At 38.6% G+C, this 18,055-nt stretch overlaps 1 protein-coding gene across 15 annotated transcripts; it reads right to left on the bottom strand.

Annotated features, from left to right (window-relative positions):
• Positions 1-1,970: 1,970 nt before the first annotated feature.
• LOC116258717 (pentatricopeptide repeat-containing protein At2g15630, mitochondrial) lies at positions 1,971-7,024 on the bottom strand. 15 transcript variants are annotated; one of them, XM_031636045.2, is made up of 6 exons: positions 4,987-7,024; positions 4,732-4,837; positions 3,712-3,755; positions 3,488-3,613; positions 3,106-3,188; positions 1,971-2,995 (listed from the first exon to the last, which is right to left on the bottom strand). In XM_031636045.2, the coding sequence occupies exons 1-2, from the start codon at positions 6,841-6,843 to the stop codon at positions 4,796-4,798; spliced, it is 1,899 nt and encodes a 632-aa protein (XP_031491905.1). In that variant the 5' UTR covers positions 6,844-7,024; the 3' UTR covers positions 1,971-2,995; positions 3,106-3,188; positions 3,488-3,613; positions 3,712-3,755; positions 4,732-4,795. The 15 variants fall into 15 exon arrangements, with proteins under 15 accessions (XP_031491905.1, XP_049935140.1, XP_049935137.1 ...); XM_050079183.1 differs by having other exon boundaries at positions 3,712-3,742; XM_050079180.1 differs by having other exon boundaries at positions 4,732-7,024.
• Positions 7,025-18,055: the final 11,031 nt, after the last annotated feature.

Below are 18,055 nucleotides of genomic sequence, written 5' to 3'. Positions count from 1 at the left end.
TAGGAAGAAAGAAGAAGGGAGCTTGAGCCTTTTAAGAGTATCTCCTGCCATTATTGTTGTTATTATTATTTCTGATTACTAGAAGTGTGCTTATCTGCGACACAAAGAATCGAAAATCAGCTGATGGTTATTAGAAAATTTGTTATCAGAAGCATTGACTTTTGTTAAATATTGGTTTGTTATTGAAAGAAGCAACTAATGTATCAGCTTGTGTGGAACTAAATGGTGCCATGATAACATCAATGTCATCATCCCGAAGCCTTTTTTGTCGATGTACAATTGTCCCATAAGTTTTTGGTTCGTGATATATGAGACCACTAGTGTTCTCACATAAATTGGAGGCTCAATGGAATTGGGTAGGCTAGATGCTGATTCATTAAATCATTTAAAGTAAACACAATGAAAGGTAAATGATATATAATATGAGATACCTTCGTATGGAGTGGTGAATCAAATCAAATTTCCTTCCATCTCGATTCAAATTGGTTCACATTTTTTTCTACTATTGCCTGACCTTCGCCATCAAGGAAAAATTGACATGAAAGGCCACTTAATCCACTGTTGGTACTTCATTAATGACGTAACTGATAACATGTCTTATATATGGAGTAAGCCTGTTAATCAAACCTGTTTCATATAATTTTATTAGAAATACATTCTTAATTAGAATTCAACTCTTGACCATCTTCAGCTCAAAAACTAAGAGTGAATGAATTATTGATAGTGACTATGACTTACGTGGCTATAAGTAGTTGGGTTGCAAATAGGCACAGATGTAGTTCAAAGGTTCATCATTTTTTATGTACTGGTTTTTTATTCTAAGACCATCAAAAATGCACTTTTAAGAGGATGTTTGGAAACAGGAACAGTGTATTGCTTAGAATGCTGTGTTCGAAAGAACGCAATTTTCCCGTCAAGTTATACCTGTTGACAACCTTAGGCTCTCTTAAATCATATAGGCTCTTAACATACCCTCCTGTGGATCCACTGAATTTGAGAGCATGTGACGCTTAATGTTTGGTGATCACCAACAGAATGGTTCCAGCTACTCCATTTCATATGATAGGGAAAAGTTTGGCCATAAATGCCTGACACTATCATCTAGTAACATGCAGACTACTGATAGAAAAAAGACTACTAGATAGTCGAGAATCATATATTCATATGCACTTTAAGTTTTATGAATTTATGAATTAATTTCAGTGGAACTATATATCTGGAATTGAAGAGCTACAAACTGGATTATATCGGCCAACCTCGTGTGTGTGAGAGAGAGAGAGAGAGAGAAAGAGAGAACCGGCAAACGAATATTTTCAGGGTGCGGGTATCTATAGGATTAGGTTTTGATGGCATTCTGATTAGTTTATTCATAATTTGGATTTTAATTAGAAAAACACGTATACATGCTGGGGAGGAGAATGTAGTGGTTAAGATTCTTTCATAATTCAGCAAAGTCTAAATTTGCATTAATCCCAAGCGGGATCGAAACATGCAGACAGGGACTTTCAACCCCCTTAAGCCAGATGCGTACACATACGCACGCACGGCAGCATCTTAGACGTTCTAAATTGTCATGTCTTTCGTCTCAAGTGTTGGCATTAAAATTGAGGTTAGGACACAACTTGGACCATGGTTCTAAAAGAATTACCAGTAACCGACGACCTCGCCAGGGGATCTCCTTGCAAGGCAATGTAATAATGTGAAACAGGAAGAAACCCGATCTCCAGCCCTTGCCAAGTGGTCAAATTCTTTGGTGTTCATGCCACCAAATTATGATTCGAGCTTTGTTCACCTGTACCATCCCCTCGGGTTTCTTCCCAAATACCAGGCGAGACCAGGCATATAAGCCTATACCATCGACAACCAGAAACTTCATCAATAAGGTCCAGTCATCAGAACAAACGCATTCCAGACAGTTCTGAAATACCTAATAAAAGAAACAAGCCATTTTTACCTTTGAATAAACAATCTTCTGCAACAGAAGTGACCGCATTCTTACATAAATAAGGAAATCAACAAAATGTGTTCTAAGATGAAATCCATCTTAAATCTCTTGGCTGGAGAAAGACTTTGACAATGTCAAACACTCCTGACCTCGTTACAATGGTGAGCATGTTTGCTCCTCCTGTTGTAAACGATGATGGTTATATATGTCACAAGAAAGCAACTTGTAAATCTTTTAGGGGTCGTTGACGACAGCAACACACTGTGTTATTGTCCCATTAATATACTCCAAAAAAAATGGAGCGGATTATAGAACAGTTGTTACAGTGTTTCATGAATTTGTCATATTTTTTGATACACATTTGTGGGACAGTAACAATGTGTTACTATTGCCAAATAGCCTCTTAGTGTCACATTGAATTCAATCTGGCTCTTCTCCACCATGAGAATGCAACCGAAACCAAGAAGAAGGAGCAGAACATAAATGTGAGCACATCACCCAGCTGAAATTAGTGTTGCTCAACAATGGCATCCTCAAACTTTGGAACATCAGAAGGATTTAAAACCACCACGTGCAAAAATAGACCCAGCCATTTGTTTCTTAACTGTTGCAAATTGGATGGCCACTCCGTTAACAATAAAGGTCATACATCTTCATTGCATGCAGATCAACATTTGAAGTCCTCCAAAGAAGTACTAGTGTAGTCAACAGTTGCCAACGTGAACAGAAGATCCAGCTCACATCATGTTTCTGAAGGAGAAACCGCTCAAACATACAGCTGGCCAGTTGGGTGGAAGCTGCATGCATTCTTAGCAGCTGCTCATTACAAAAGAACCGGGCAGAGGCAGCAAACTCTAGTAACATCAACAGCCTTGGAGCCGGAAGCTCAAAGATATACCAAATTTACTGGCTTTGTAATAATGTTATACCCAGAATAGTTACCAAGCATGGAAGGTTCCAGCATATACAACGTAACCAAAGGCAACTATGGCGCCAGCAAGAACGAGCCAGGGAAGAGGACAAATACAGACTTCAACAAATTTATACCATCTGCAAAATCCGAAAGGCAAATAGTTGTCAAGATAACACACAAAGGAGAAAAGAAATTTAAAAAGGAGGGTGTAGCCAAAGGAAGTAAAACAAAAATATGTACCAAGTACCAGCTAGAGATGCCAATGGCTTGAATTTTCCAGCATTTAGAATCATGAAAATATCAAACAATTTCAACACCATGTTCTTCCATCTGGACAATGGTAAACCATTATCAAGACAAGGAGAACCAAATGATTCAACTCTTAAACTGCAGAAATTTTGATTACTCCAAAAGATATTTTCTCAATTTCTTATAATCTAAGACACCAGTAGCTATTTATTGATGCCACAGAACATGTCCTGGATAATTGAAAACACATGTAGCCAAACTAGTTGCAGAAGTGGTAGACCACAAAGTCAGGCTCAAAGTCCTCTTTGAGCCTAATGAGATTTTTGTTTTAATTGAATTATAGAAGTGGAACGAAATAATCAGACGATAGTTTTGCATACCATCACCCAAGGGTTTCAAACTCCAACATGCAGCTAGATGGTGTTTCAGTACCATGACTGAGGCATCTCAGGTTTGTCTGCCAACGCACTCAACTTGTCCAACAAAGTCCAAGGAAAAGGAAGAAACTGCATGCCAACATCATAATGTTATTCTTGTTTTATTTTAGTTATCCTAACAATTTCTAGGTTATTATTCTTAAAAGGCTTAGGAAATAGCATCTGACCTTTATTAGATGGATATCCTTTGAATCTGAACTGAATTTAGAAACTACAAAATGTTAGTGCAAAATCAATCACAACAGCGTTCCAAGGTCAATGTGATGGTCCGCATTGAATTCAAATAACTTTTTTTAATAGAAACTACAGAACCTTGAACAATGCTGTCAAGATGATGCTGTGACATACTCTTAAAGAGTTTTAGACAGTGTGCCTGTCATTCCTATAGACTGTATTAAATGGTTGCACAGTCAGTTCTCAACATTCTTAATTCTTCAATCTTGTGGTCTTAATTTGATGATTCCTGGTCTGTTGGAAGGGCAGCATCTTAATCTAGAATACATGCTGATGAACATATGTTCTAACTTCTAATAACTCAATCATGCATGATGGACCTTGTCGCATGATTGTAAGACTGTTCACAACATGGTTATGGAATATCGCCTTAAACTGTATTTTGCAAAGATTAACATATTAACCAAGTGCCCAAACCAAAACACATTCTAAGTTGCACCATTGTAAGAATAACAGTTATTGTCACAAATGTCGTTCTCGGGTTTTTAACAGTTATTCAATAACTGATGCTAACAAACACAAGAGTACATTCAAAAAAGAAGAAACAAATTCAAACATGAAGACAAGCTGCATGCGTGCACACCTACACAAATACACAGACACACACATGTAACACCAAAACTAGACACATACTCAGATAATTCATCTGCAAAAATTTTAGCAGTTCTATTGAAAGAACTGAAGAATAAAGGTAAGAAAAACATTGGAGAATAAAATTAAACAGACTTCTTCCGGAAACAGGAAATTCAGTAGATGAAACAACGAAGAACCAATACAAAGCCAAACGCAAACTAGCAAACTAAGATTTGAAGATCTAAAAGACATGCATACAACGACTGGGGAAGCAACTTAAAAGTACAGCATGAGGGCAACGCTATCAGGGAAAGCTCAACAAGTCATCGATTAAGGAAAGTAAGGAGAAAGAAAATCAGATTCAGAAAAATTGGCTTCACCTGCAATTGAACATAAACGCTCAAGCTTTAACCACCGACACCACGGGAAAGTTTTAAGGTATGATCAGAATAAAGGGACACCCTTTTCAGTATTCATTCCAAATTGCTGTAAGATATAACCAGAAGAAACGTTATAGTTTCCCATCCACCAGAAAGAACTTATAGGTTTTCATTCTTTTCCAGATCCTTGACACTGGATAGGCCCTCCATCATAGATAAGTATGTGTTATCATCAGGAGTGATTCCTTTGCTTACCATTTCTTTAAGAAGCTCTTCAGCCTTATTCCCATCCTTGGTTTTGCAGAGCCCATGAATAAGGGCATTGTAAGTCAGAAGAGTTGGATTAAAACCTCTACTCAGCATCTCTTCATGCACTCCAAAAGCATCGGCCATCTCCCCTTTTTTACTATATCCACTTATTAAAGTGTTATAACTAATATAATCAGGTGTTATGCCCTTGCTTCTCATTTCATCAAGAACAGTACGAGCTTCATCTACCTTTCCTAACCTGCAAAGGCCCCGCATCAGGGTATTATAAGTTACCTCGTCCGGCGACAACTTCTTCCTTTCCATGTCCTTAAGTAAAACAAATGCACGCTCCATGTTTCCTTCTGCAGCATATCCGTCAATCAAGGCATTGATCATCGCTACATCAGGAGATATCCCACCAAGCAAAGCCTGTTGAAAAAAATGCTCTGCATCATTCACCTTTCTCTGCTTGCAGAGTGCATAGATAAGTGAAGTGTAGGTCACGGCTGTTGGTTGAATTTCCTTACTGAGCATCTCACTGTGGAGGTCAAAAGCCTTGGCTGAATTTCCTTCTTTGCAGTACCCATTGATCAAAATATTGTAAGTTACAGAATCAGGAGGAATGCCCCTTTCCTTCATTTCCTCAAGCAAAGCGTTCGCGTCGTCTATCTTTCCCTCCATGAACAACTCATGTATAAGCGGGTTATATGTGCAAACGGTGGGCTCTATCCCTTTTTCGTTCATCTCGTTCCTATAGTTTAAAGCCGTCTTAAGATCCCCTTTGTTGCAATATCCATCTATCAGAGTATTGTACGCTACAACGCCGGGAACTGTACCCCCATCAACCATCTTCCGGAAGAACTCAACAGCCTCCTGCAGTCGTCCTACTCTAGACAGCCCACTTATGAGAGAATTGTACGTGAAAGAATCAGGCCTGACACCCTTCTCTTTCATGGAATCAAACAACTCTAGTGCTTGTACAACCTTACCTCTGCTGCAGTACCCATGGATGATAGTATTATAAGTAACAACTGTAGGCTTGAATCCATAATCCGCCATGTGCAGCAGAAACCGCCTCGCTTTTTTCATTTTCCCTTCCTTGCAAAGGACATTGATCATCACATTGAACGTGATAATGGAGGAGGTAATCTTCAGGCGGAACATCTCCGCATACACGACCCACGCCGTCTCTGTTCGCTTCTGCCTCGAGAGCAAGCTAAGTAGGTTGTTGCAGGCGTCGATGCCGGGAATGATTCCGCGTTCCTTCATCAAGTAGAAGACTTCCAACGCCTCGTCGACCTTCCCCGCCAGGCAACATGCCTTCAGAAGGAGATCGTACACCTTCTTGCTCGACCCGGACTCGTCGAATGTCTCCTCTAGGGATTCGAAAACAGACGGGCCTGACGAGCTCAACGCCCTCCGGAGGAGCTTGAGCGCAGGCTCGGAGTTCTTCAGCCGGGAGACGGCGTGCACAGCGATACAGAGAGATCGTAAATCGAGACGAATCCTTAACCGTGACCATGCCTGCGATTCCAACTGCTCCAGGAACCCTAGAACCGCACCCGGCCGGTCTCGAAGCCGGACAAGAAGCTGGTTGAGCAGGGAAGGGGTCACACCGGACAAGAACTCCGCCATTTCATGCCACCGATTCCCGACGACCGAGTTCTCCATCAATTGCAGGAACTGATCTTCGCCATGGAAGCGTTCGGGGAAGGGACGCTCCTTCGATGGCCCCGGGTTGTTCTCTTCAGAAGGAAGGGTCTCAAAAGATTGGGCTCCCATTGAACAGGGAGCCGAACAAGAGAAAGAAGAAGAAAAGAAGGCGGAAATCCTCCGCCGCTGTAGGCCACGGAGGACCTTCATCTCCCCCTCTCTCCCCACCCAGACAGATGCAGAGACACACACTAGGAGGAGGAGGGAAACCGAAGCAGAAAAGGCGCGGGCTCTCTCTCTCTCTCCTGGTTAGGGCAAGGTATCCACTGGATCACGATACCTTGATGGCCGAGTCCGAACACAATCGACACCCGACTTTCTTTGGGTACTGCCTTGCTGCTAACCTTCAACCTCGCTATAGTTGAAGAGATAACTGCTAAATTAATTTTAACAAACATAAAAATCCTGAAATAAAAAAAAAAAGATTGATAGATTCAAATTTCATGAGGCAGTGGGTTGTAATCCTCAGAGAAGAATAAGCTAAATCCAAACCCATTTAAATTCAGCTTTTTCAGGGTATCTCCCTTGTTTCCATAAAAAGCTATAATCAATAATATATATATATAGGTATTATAACATTTTATGAAACTAAGGAGGTGTTTAAGTGACATTCAAAACCCGATTTTGAAAAAAAAAAAAAAACTGGTTTTACCTTGAAAACCATGTTTTTTTAGTGTTTGGGTGTCATCAAAAATGGTTTTTAACAATCAAAAGGGAGTGAAAAATCTGGTCCCCTTTAAATTATTCAAAAACCAGGTTTTGAATGTGTCACCGAAAAAAAAAAATTCTAAAACTCGTTAAAAAACTTAGTTTCATAAAATCTAGTTTTTACAAAACTATGATTAGAGGAAGGTGTCATCCAAACGCTCCCTAAATTTTGGTTCAAATTGGTTTTTGAACCAATTTGTACTCCGAGATGACAAGATAAAAACTATGTTTTCGGTGCATGAAAGGGAAGGGTCATGTTATTTTCTCCCCTTCAAATATGTTGTTTTGATAAGGTTTTGTTATATTTTATCAGATTTCTTGTCTTTTAAAAATACACCCAACTTTGTCAGAAAGAAATATATAAACAGCCTTCCGTGTTCATAGTTAATTTGGTGTACTTTATTGCTGTTCTTCACGTAACGAAAGGATTCGATCTGTCTTACCTTTCATTCAAATTTGAAGATTAATCTACCAACAAAAAGTATGATGCACGTAAGAATCCATTTTCCGTCACTCAGTCCAAATAAAACTAGACATGAAGCAATATTTCGTGCGCATTTGTTCTTTCATGCCTCTAAATGTATAGTTGAAACGGTTATATGATAAAACCCACTCTGTTTGCATTGTTCAGTTTCAGTATCCTTTCGATTTGAAAGGTAAATACGATCATTTGAATATCTTCAGAAGGTTCAAAGCATTCTGCATTACGACACGACTTGTAATTGGAGGCTGACCAATCAAATAAATCAATACGAAACCACTGCAGTTGTTGTTCACTTTAAGTTTGTTTAAATGGAGACGTGTTTGATCCTTCGTCTTTCACGCTGGACAGTGGTAAAGTTGATCTTCTGCAATGCAATATCTAGCAGGTGCAAAGCAAATATTAGAGCACAGTACCAGTTGTTGGTGTATGGAACTTGATTTATACTGGACACTCATTTTCAATACCACGGATTTACCATAATCCTTATGTTTTGAGGATGGCCGCCGCTTGTTTTGTGTCTGTCTGTGTGTTCTTCTGAGTGAGAGAATACAAGAGATCTGTGCGACCGTGGACGTAGGAAATTATTGCTCTGAACCACGTAAATCGTTGTTTTCTTCCTTGTTGCTTCTAACCCCATCTTGAGAGTGTAAGAGGAGAGTTTATTGTGTGTTGTTCCTAACACCAGTCAGCATTCTCACGGCATTCTGCGATCAAAAATGTAATCGTGATGTAATAGAAAATGGTGATTTTCATGGGTACTACTTCTATATATTATAAATGGTGATTTTCATGGGTACTACTTCTATATATTATAAACAATAGATGTGCAGTACTCTAGTTGACGAGTGTCTTATTCCATTGAGATCCCATGGCACGTTCACCAATATTGGACAATTTCAGTTACAAAATTTAACATTATGCATTTCTCCATAATGATCACTTCTTCGTATTGACATATTGGGCCTTTGGACCACCTAGAACAATAGAGATTGAAAAGTTTTGAAAAATAATAAAAAAAAAAAAACTACTGGGGGCACATTTCATGAACAAGAGGATGGTCCAAACTGGTCCAGAAAAACCAGTACCAACTCAAGTTTAGAAACCAAAATAGCAAATCAATTCAGATGTAAAGAACAGGATTGGAAACTTCGTTTTCAATATTTTAGATGATGGTAGTTCACATGATGGTGTATCATTACAAATTATTGCAGTGTAGAGTAAATTCAAAGCCTCCTAGAGAGCTAACTTTGAGGTGCATTTATTCTCCTCTACTCCTTGTCGATTCAGTTTGCTACCACATCTTCTGGACCATGCATTAAGTTGTCCTGTCACAAGCAAGTGGTACAGTATAAATGTTGAAATCTATGCATGGGAACATGATCCCTTAGCCTTTGAAAAGATTGAAAGAGGGTGGTTCAGATTCTATGAATGAGCCCATAAGCATCTCAAAGTAGGGCAACTTGCACCCCTCCGCTAGGACAAGATCCACCATATAAGGGATTGCTGTGGTTGAAACATCCAAGTCTGATCCAGATTTAATATCCATGGATCTGAAAATATATATGTGGATCCTTACATGCATCTGAAATCTGATGTATGGATCCGAATCCAGGTTTGAAATCCATATTCATTCAATGCAGCATGTGGGCCTTCCTCAGCCTAAATCCAGTGAACACGACTATGAGATTGCAGGCTGTTTGGACCACTAAAGTCGAAATCAGATCTTAAAGGGTTGGTGTCTTGTTCATTGTAAAGTTTTCCGGATATCTTAAAGGAACTGGATAATCACGAGTTGACGAATTCCATGTATGAAGTGGATGAGTTCACAACTCATCATTTTGAAATGGAAAGATGCGAGGGCTTTATGCACTACCAAGTAGGCCTAAAAACATTTAAGATTAAAGGAACTTTAAGGTTCAAAATTCAAGGCAATTAGGAGATGTCGATCAGAAACTTAGGAAGTTGGAGCAATTAAGTCTGGAAAAATCGAGTGAAAAAAAGAGAAACTAAATCAGAACCGCAACCTTCATTCTTTCTCAAGGGGCATAGCGCAACTGGACGATAAGACAAAAGAAACTTACCAAGTTCAAGCAATTAAATCGTTTAAAAGAGAAGGAAAATCAAGAGAAACTAAATCAAAACAGCACATTCAACCTCATGGAGCAACAGCACAAAAGAGGTGTATGGCTACTATCAGTTGAGGGGTTCAAGGTTTGAATCTTGTGGTTGATGTCATGCTCTGGTGCACTATTCCTCTGAGCTGCAAATGATAACAAACGCGACATAAGGAAGCCAAAACCTTCAAGGCATAAGAGTAAGATCTTGGGGGTTCTACACCAAAGGCGGTTTCTCATAACTAAATATTAAAAAAACCAAAACGGGACATTCTTAAACCAGAAATTAATAATCAGTTTACATGGTCCTTATTCAAGAAATATAAAGAAAAAATCGACTTCATAGTAACACCAGAAAACATGACTCTGAGACAAACTAAAAACCCCTTCTATCCGAAGCTCATATGGCTCTCATCCTCTTAATCAGCTACTCTTACAAATAAACAGCATATTCCTTATAGCAAAGAAATGAAAACAACCACTGTCAAATCATGAGCAATACGATGAAGTAGAGGAATTGACAACATTAATGCAGAAGTGCTAGTTAGAAATTAATTAATTGTAAACATAGATCGAACACTAGAGATCATTTTCTTAAGGAGGTACCTCATTTATGATAAAACAGGCCGTGGCTATCATGCATCTAATAGAGTTGTAAATGTAAACTGGCCCACTCGTACTTTAGCATGCTACAAGGGTCTGACTTTTCTTTCGAGAGAAAACCACTAGCTAAGAAAAACAGTACTTGAGAAAATGAATATCATGATTCGGATCGCTTTCAAGTTTCAACTAGAGTGTAAATCTTTTCTTTTTCTTTTATCACTTCCAGATTCTATTCCAATTTTACTGTGTCCTTGCTATATACTTGGTCCGCGTATGCCTCATCTTATTTGTTCAAGGAATAACACGTAACAAATAAGTACATCAAACAAGCCCTGTCTGTCCATGAGAGGTCGTGAATCTTCACGTCTCGTGATATTTGCATCTCCATTTTCCTGCTATATGTACAGTAAAGATAATATTCTCTCTCACACAGTAAAGGAGTCAGTACAGGAAACATGGACCTTGTTGGTTCTCTTGTTTTAGATGTGGCGCCCTTGTCAGCAAACTCCTCCTCTTCGTCTTGTTGCTGTCGTATTACACTCTCTTAGCATTAAATTTGAAGAAAGAAAAGGAAGATGAGAGTATGGTAACTTGAAGTGGTTCATGTGGCTTGCGTACCTTACTAATAAAACAAAATGCACCGTGCCTTGAAAGTGCCCTTTTGACATTGTTAGCTCGATACAACGAACACCAGTTCTACATTATAAACACACACACGCATGCATGCGTGTGCATGCACACACACACACACATACATATAGTTAAATTGATTTTTTTTTTTGGGTATGCAGAGGAGGTGCACCTCTCTGCTGAAGGCTGAAGCTTTCATCCATTTTCTTGTCTCCTTAGGATACGTGACCTGCTTTCAGTGCATGCTTAGGGTGCTGTCACTGACCTGAGTTTTGAAAAAACAGTTTACATGTGCCCATCTTTAGATCATCTGATCATAATTGAAGTTAGTGCGGATAAGTTTCTGTATTTAGTGACCCTAAAATTGTAAGAACTTAACTCTATAGGTGTGTTACAGATCACAGCTTATCTTCATGAGGAATACTATTATAAAATTTTTCAAAAGTGAAATCATCTTTACTAACCGGGATCATGGGCAACGTAATTATGCTTTTCCAAGGCAAGAACTAGAGTTTGATGACTTTGTTCAGGATTCCAACTACGAATATCTTGCAATCATCCTGTTGAGGAACCCTAACGACCCATAAAATTTTGAAAAGTTTTAGATGTTAGAATTTCTTATACTTACAAAATCCTATTTACTTATCCAAATAAACTGAGACAAGAACGCATTTCTAGATTATGAACTGCAGAGATTAATTGAATGTCTGGTTATAATTTGGAAATAGAATCAGTTTCGGAAGTGCACCTGATCTGATCTCAGTCTTTACTTTTGGGGCATCATGACATCCTAAAGTCCGACCAAGATTGTGAAGTTCTGTGACTTGAGGACTTGTTCTGTTCATCGATTACGTTGGATACGATATCATTGTTCTTATCTCAAGAACATGAATGATCTAAGCGCAATCCGGCCAGCAGGTTCTCTAAGATTAGGTAACTCAAAATGCAGATCTATCCTAGATGGATCTAACGCAATCAGAATTGGATTTGGATGTGATTTTCTAAACCCTGATTCTAGCCCCACTTACTTGAGATCTGGCATAGATGCTGGAATTCTTGAGTTCAGACTCAGATTCGGGTTAGATGCACAACTTTTTACCAACTCAAATCCAACTAGAAAGTCTATTCTGTTTTCATTGTCAAAATATTGCTAATCGGATTGAGATCGAGGTAAATGACAATTAATCCTAAATCTAACAATCTCCGTTGGCCTATGAGGTCCATCTAGTTAATTAATTAACTAATTATGGAGTGATAATATCATATCAAATCTGGATCTCCAACCCAAGTTCCAACTAATTAGCATTCATTATCTTGGCAGCTATGGTTCGGTTGTAATTCACATGTTTTTAATTAGTCAGATCCGGAGGTGGCATCCACTATAAGCAATTCAGCTGGATCTGGATATAGATTTAGTACTTATACCGGTATTCTTGGCAGATCTGGGAGGTTTTTTTGTGGGGATCAAACCCACCAACACGCTCAAGTCAGCCTCATGCTCACCAAGTAATTAGTTGAAAATTCCCGTCTAATTGTTTTTTTTTTTTTGGTTAAATTTCAGCTTGAATTTGAGAATAATTAATGTTCCCATTTCTGATGAATAATCAGGGCAAGAAGGAAAAGATTATGACCTATTTTTCTGCATCCAATACTGGAATTGCTTACTTGATTACTCTCAACTGATGAATTTGTGGATTTTGAAACTAGATTAAATTATAGCAAGCTGAAAATATTGAAAAAAAAAAAAAAATCCTTCTTGCTGGTCCAGTTTTCCCTTTTAAGCTAAAATTTGAAGAATTGATTCCTTGGTAGTCAATTATTTTTCCCCATTTAAGTAAACTAACTAGAAGCACATGGAGCATCTACCCAGCTAGAGATGCATGAACCACAACTGTAGGTGGAAGCGTTTTTTAAGATCCCATTACAATGGTTTAGTTACACTTTACATCACGAGAAATATGACCAAGTTCATGAACTTCAGTTCTAAGATGTGAGAGAGTTCATGAATTTGGTCACACCTAGTGTGATGCCAACACATTCCATTAAAGCTTGACTGCATATTCGGCACAACTGACCAATATTGCTTCCATTGTAGTCAACAGTGATCTCAATCCATTGAGAGAAAAATATTGCTTATCTGCATTCAAGGTCTTCAGATCAAAGTTCTTTGGATGTATCTTAAGATCATTAGCTACTTTGGGAACCTCATCAATGCTAAGCACTTCAAATATCATTTTCTTTAAGTATTTAATTTGGGCTAGTTGAATCTTACGTGAGTTCACCCAAAATGTCCTTTTAGCAATGGAATGAACAGAAGGGCCATACTTGGTGGTCACATTAACTCCTCCTCAAATCTGAAAGGGTAGCTGGTTGGTCCCCTAGTTTTTGCTCTGATCTTTTCTTTTCTTTTCTCTTCACTACTCTTAGTTCATGCTTTTATTGGGAGGACTACCTGTCAAAGACAAGTGCATGTCATGGAGTATGCATGAATTTGGTCTACATCACTCAATTTAATACCATGTCACCCATCTTGGCATTATCTTTCCTCATAAAGGAAAACGAAGAAAAATTCAAAAATAAAGTTTCTTACTAACGTACGCCGAAGTTCATGAACTGTTACCAAATTTGCCAACCTGAGATCGTGAACTTGGTCGCGATTCAGCATAAGTTTACGATAACCTTCGGTGGAACTGAATTTCATGTATGTAAAGTGAACTGTTAATTTGGTCAAATAGCTCACAGGTGATCGTTCTGAGCTCCTTTTAGCCTGACTATCATCTCCTTGGAGTTATCATTCTCTTTTCTGCTGGAAAGTTGATTTTATGACATACAGAATGCAAATAATGATGGCCTTACTTTAGAGGGACGAATCCATCAGAAAAAGGAAAGGGAGAGCTAGAGAGAGAGAACGGAAGCTCTCTTCCCTTTCTCACCAAACAGTTGGTGATAAAGATTGCCAGTTACATTCCCATCAGAAAGAAAAAGCAAAAGCAAAAGAAAAAGCTAGCTAGTTATGGCAGCAGTTCATTATCAGTTAGGCTTCATTCCTCCTTTCTCATGACATCAAGAGGTGAACGGCCTCCAATCAATCACCAGACATATACCTTTCTCCCACGACATCTAAAAATACGAGAGAACCAGTTTCAACCTTAAGTTGTTTCAGAAAAAGCACTGGTCCAAACGAAGTTCCAACCTTCAGAAACTACAGTATTCATTCGTTGCATACAGATATTAAAGTCCCTACTGCAAACACGGACCCACTTTGTACTGAAAACTACAAGACCTGCAGCTCCCTTGTTACTTGGACCACAACTCATATTATTATTGCAGTTTCTCTCTCTGTCTCTCTCTATAGAGAGAGTTGATGCTTTTACAGGAGGGCAGAAGGCTGAATCGATATTTGGGGAGGGAATGTCGGTCTGGCGCAAGTGGTAGGGCAACATGAAGAGTTAAGCAACACCAACATGACGCTTAACTGATGGATCGGTTTATTAAATGGAGGGGACGCCATGGCCCTTCTGCAAATCGGCACCAAACAGGAAGAGGGTAGCTGCTTGATTGGCAGACAGAGATCAAAGGAGCAGTGAATGAGGTCGACGGGGTCCCAGCACCCTTCAATTCCCAGCACCAATCCATGAGGCCGAGAAAGCAACGCGACCGAGGGGGAGGCGGAGAGAAGGACCACGGGAACAGAATTTTATGAAAAAAAAAAGAAAAGTAAAGGCGGAATGAAAAATGGTCGACCTCATTGGTCGACAAGTAACCAGCGCTCTATCGGTCTATTCATTGCGGATGTGGACGGTGGGAACAATTGGCCGGCTGGACATCGATCGGGATCTTTTCCTTCAGTGGGGACGGCTCCAAAATCCGGTCTCCGGCCGGCAAGGACCGAACCTCCGCTGCCTTTTCCTTAATTATTGCATGGGGCCGGACGGAAGCATCGCTTAAAAGATAAACGTGTTATTTGACGAATTCTCAACCAAAATCAAGAACTCAGAGCTGAAGCTGAGTGCACCGTGACATCATAATAGTTCTAGAAGAGGCTGGTCCTTGGTTCCATTTTCATGGGCATCAATTCCTTGCAAACATGGGCACTGACAGTGGCAGAGCCACAATAGGTGTGGGGAGTTGCGCTACCAACCTCAAAAAATTTATTTATTTTAATTAGAGATCTTTAAATATTTGCTGAGTTATGTATATTACTATTCTTTTTAAAGTACTCCTCACCTCAAATTTTCTAGCTCTTAGTAACGTAGTCTCTCAGCTTCCTCAACACAAGTTAAAAGAAAAACAAATTGGAATATCTAGATTTGCTTGTTGAATTCTTTGTAAGTTGTTGTAAGGTCAAATTTATGCATCCAAATCAAGTGGTTCGTGATGCTATTTCTAGATTTGTCTGAACCACGAAAATCACATCCATGCAGATGGCTAGTCGAATCGGGATGGAAGATTAGAAAAAATTTAATTAAGAACACAAAAAATTAAGTTTTGCAAAGGAAAAAAAGCTATGCAATCACATCCCACAAATTTTTTTTTCTATTTTTCATAAGTAAGAAGCACTAAAATGTGTGATCGGAGGTTGCACTCTAAAGATGGGCGTCGCAGTAGTGCAGCCGTTGGTGATGAAAATCGGGCTACAGAAAGCGACGTGTCCTAGAAATTATTCCAAAGGCAAAAGGAAGGATTAGGAGGAAAAACAAACAAAAAATTAGAGGCTTGGAAAAATATTTTGGAAAAGTGCATGCCTCGGATTCTTTGGGGACAATCCATAGCTGAGCATTACCCATTCTTTTATCTACCTTACGAATATCACAGACTTATTATTATTATTTTTATTATTATATTTATATATAAGAAAATTGAATGGTGATTCTAAGTCACTCAGTCACAGCTACTTAATTCAACATAATGGATAGTTAAAAGAAAAACAATAAAAAAAAGTGATTGGCATTTGAGCCTTTTAATATTAATCCACACATTTTTTTCATTATTTTTCTTTTAACCATACATCTGTTTTAAATGAAATGCCTGGCTGAGTAACTCTGAATAGCCACATAATCATCATTCACTCTCTAAGAGAGGGAGAGAGAGAGAAAGAACAAAGGACACCTTAGGTGCATTTGAAAGTTTCAGATCGAAAATCTGAGGTGATTTGAGATCATTGACTATCTCAAATCCATTGGTTTAAGTCAAACATCCTCTCCCATCCGACTTCAAATATAAAATTTTGGCTGTAATTAAACTGAGGATCTCAAATCCTCTTTTTCACAGGTAAAATCTAGTGTTTTTGTTTATGGGCCGCACATAAAAAGGATCATCAACGTTGGATTTGATATTGGAGTCACACTCTAAGGAGACATTTAGTGATAGTAATAGTTTGTTATTGTTTTATAAATTTGTTCTAAAAATTAAAATATAGTGTTTCATAGCTTTACTCCGATTGTAGGAGCAAATTTATGAGACAGTAACAAACTGCCCCTAAAAGTTAAGATTTCATGCTTCCACTTTTTTTTTTTTCTCGTGCTTTTGAAGAACAGCCGAGGCCCTCCATAATTGCTCACCAAAGGAGAATAACGCTTCTGGCTGCATTCAAGTTTGCCCGTTAGTTCCCCAACCACCGCAGTTACATATGACAACATCTCAGTAGCATCCGCTCTTTATTACTCAACCACTCAAGAGGGAGCGACGTCGCCTTAATTTTCCGAATGAAGCTAATAATATTATATGGTTTGACAATCCCAAACAATATACAAGGAATAAGGAAACATTAATTTTTTGCAACAAGCATTTAACTTGATATTCTTCATACTAATTTCTTTTTCAGTGGATTGGAGGAAGAAATCTTTTGAATGTAGCTCGATCTCCAAATCCAAGCTCTATCGTGTCTGCCCATTGCCAACAAAAGCTTGAATCGTTAGCATTCTGATTACTTTGATTGTTGTTCATTGGCATTCAAATTTGGAGAAAAATGAAAAGATGGACATCCCAACTATGAAATGATTCATCTGAGATGGGGCCCCTAATTAAGAGATGGTCCTGCTCTTAGTTGTTCTCCCCCAACATGATCATTCTATTGTCTTGCTCATCATCAAGTTATCAATAATATATATACGGACTCTTGTCCTTGTCAAGTTTTTTCTTTTCCTTTTTCTCCTTGTCGCACTCTTTAAATTGTTGTCAAAGAATATTGTAACCATAATAGGTGCCTCACAATGTGTTTCACGCGTATTTAATATGAAACAATATGATCAAGTCCAAGTTCTTAATTTTGTGAAAAATATTGGTGTTTCTACATATTATCAAAATTTTGATGTTATAAGAGCCGTTCATTTTGTGATTGTTTGAAAAACACGGGGGCCTATCTCGATCGAGCGGTCATCTTACGGTTTCGGTTTTGGCATATTATGTACATTGTAAGCAGAAACATATGGCAGTATGCAGGAATATCAATATCTACATCAGTTGACACAGCATTGGCTTGCACATGGGCTGATAATTTGAACCAAGACTGACTTGGTGATAGCAACAGTTCATGCCATGCACTATGTCCAACCCCTTGTCCACTCAATAGGCAATAATGTTCATGTTTTACTTGTACCATGAGGTTATGAAGAGCTTGTAGAAAGAGATCATGAAGTGAATTGATATGAACACCCCAATGGAATCTCATCCCTAAAAATTTGTACTGAGGTCCTCATCTCTCTCTGTCTTTTACTGAGATCATATACCTTGTATGGTACAGATTCATAAAGTGCTCTGATATTTGGAGGAGTGCCCATTATTAAAAAAGATTTTTTTTGCTCTTTCACCTCAGTAAGAGTAT

This window comes from Nymphaea colorata, chromosome 8, assembly GCF_008831285.2.
Source record: "Nymphaea colorata isolate Beijing-Zhang1983 chromosome 8, ASM883128v2, whole genome shotgun sequence".
Lineage (NCBI taxonomy): Eukaryota > Viridiplantae > Streptophyta > Magnoliopsida > Nymphaeales > Nymphaeaceae > Nymphaea > Nymphaea colorata.
Note: the sequence above shows the minus strand (reverse complement) of the source record. Positions and strands in the feature narration are given on the sequence as shown.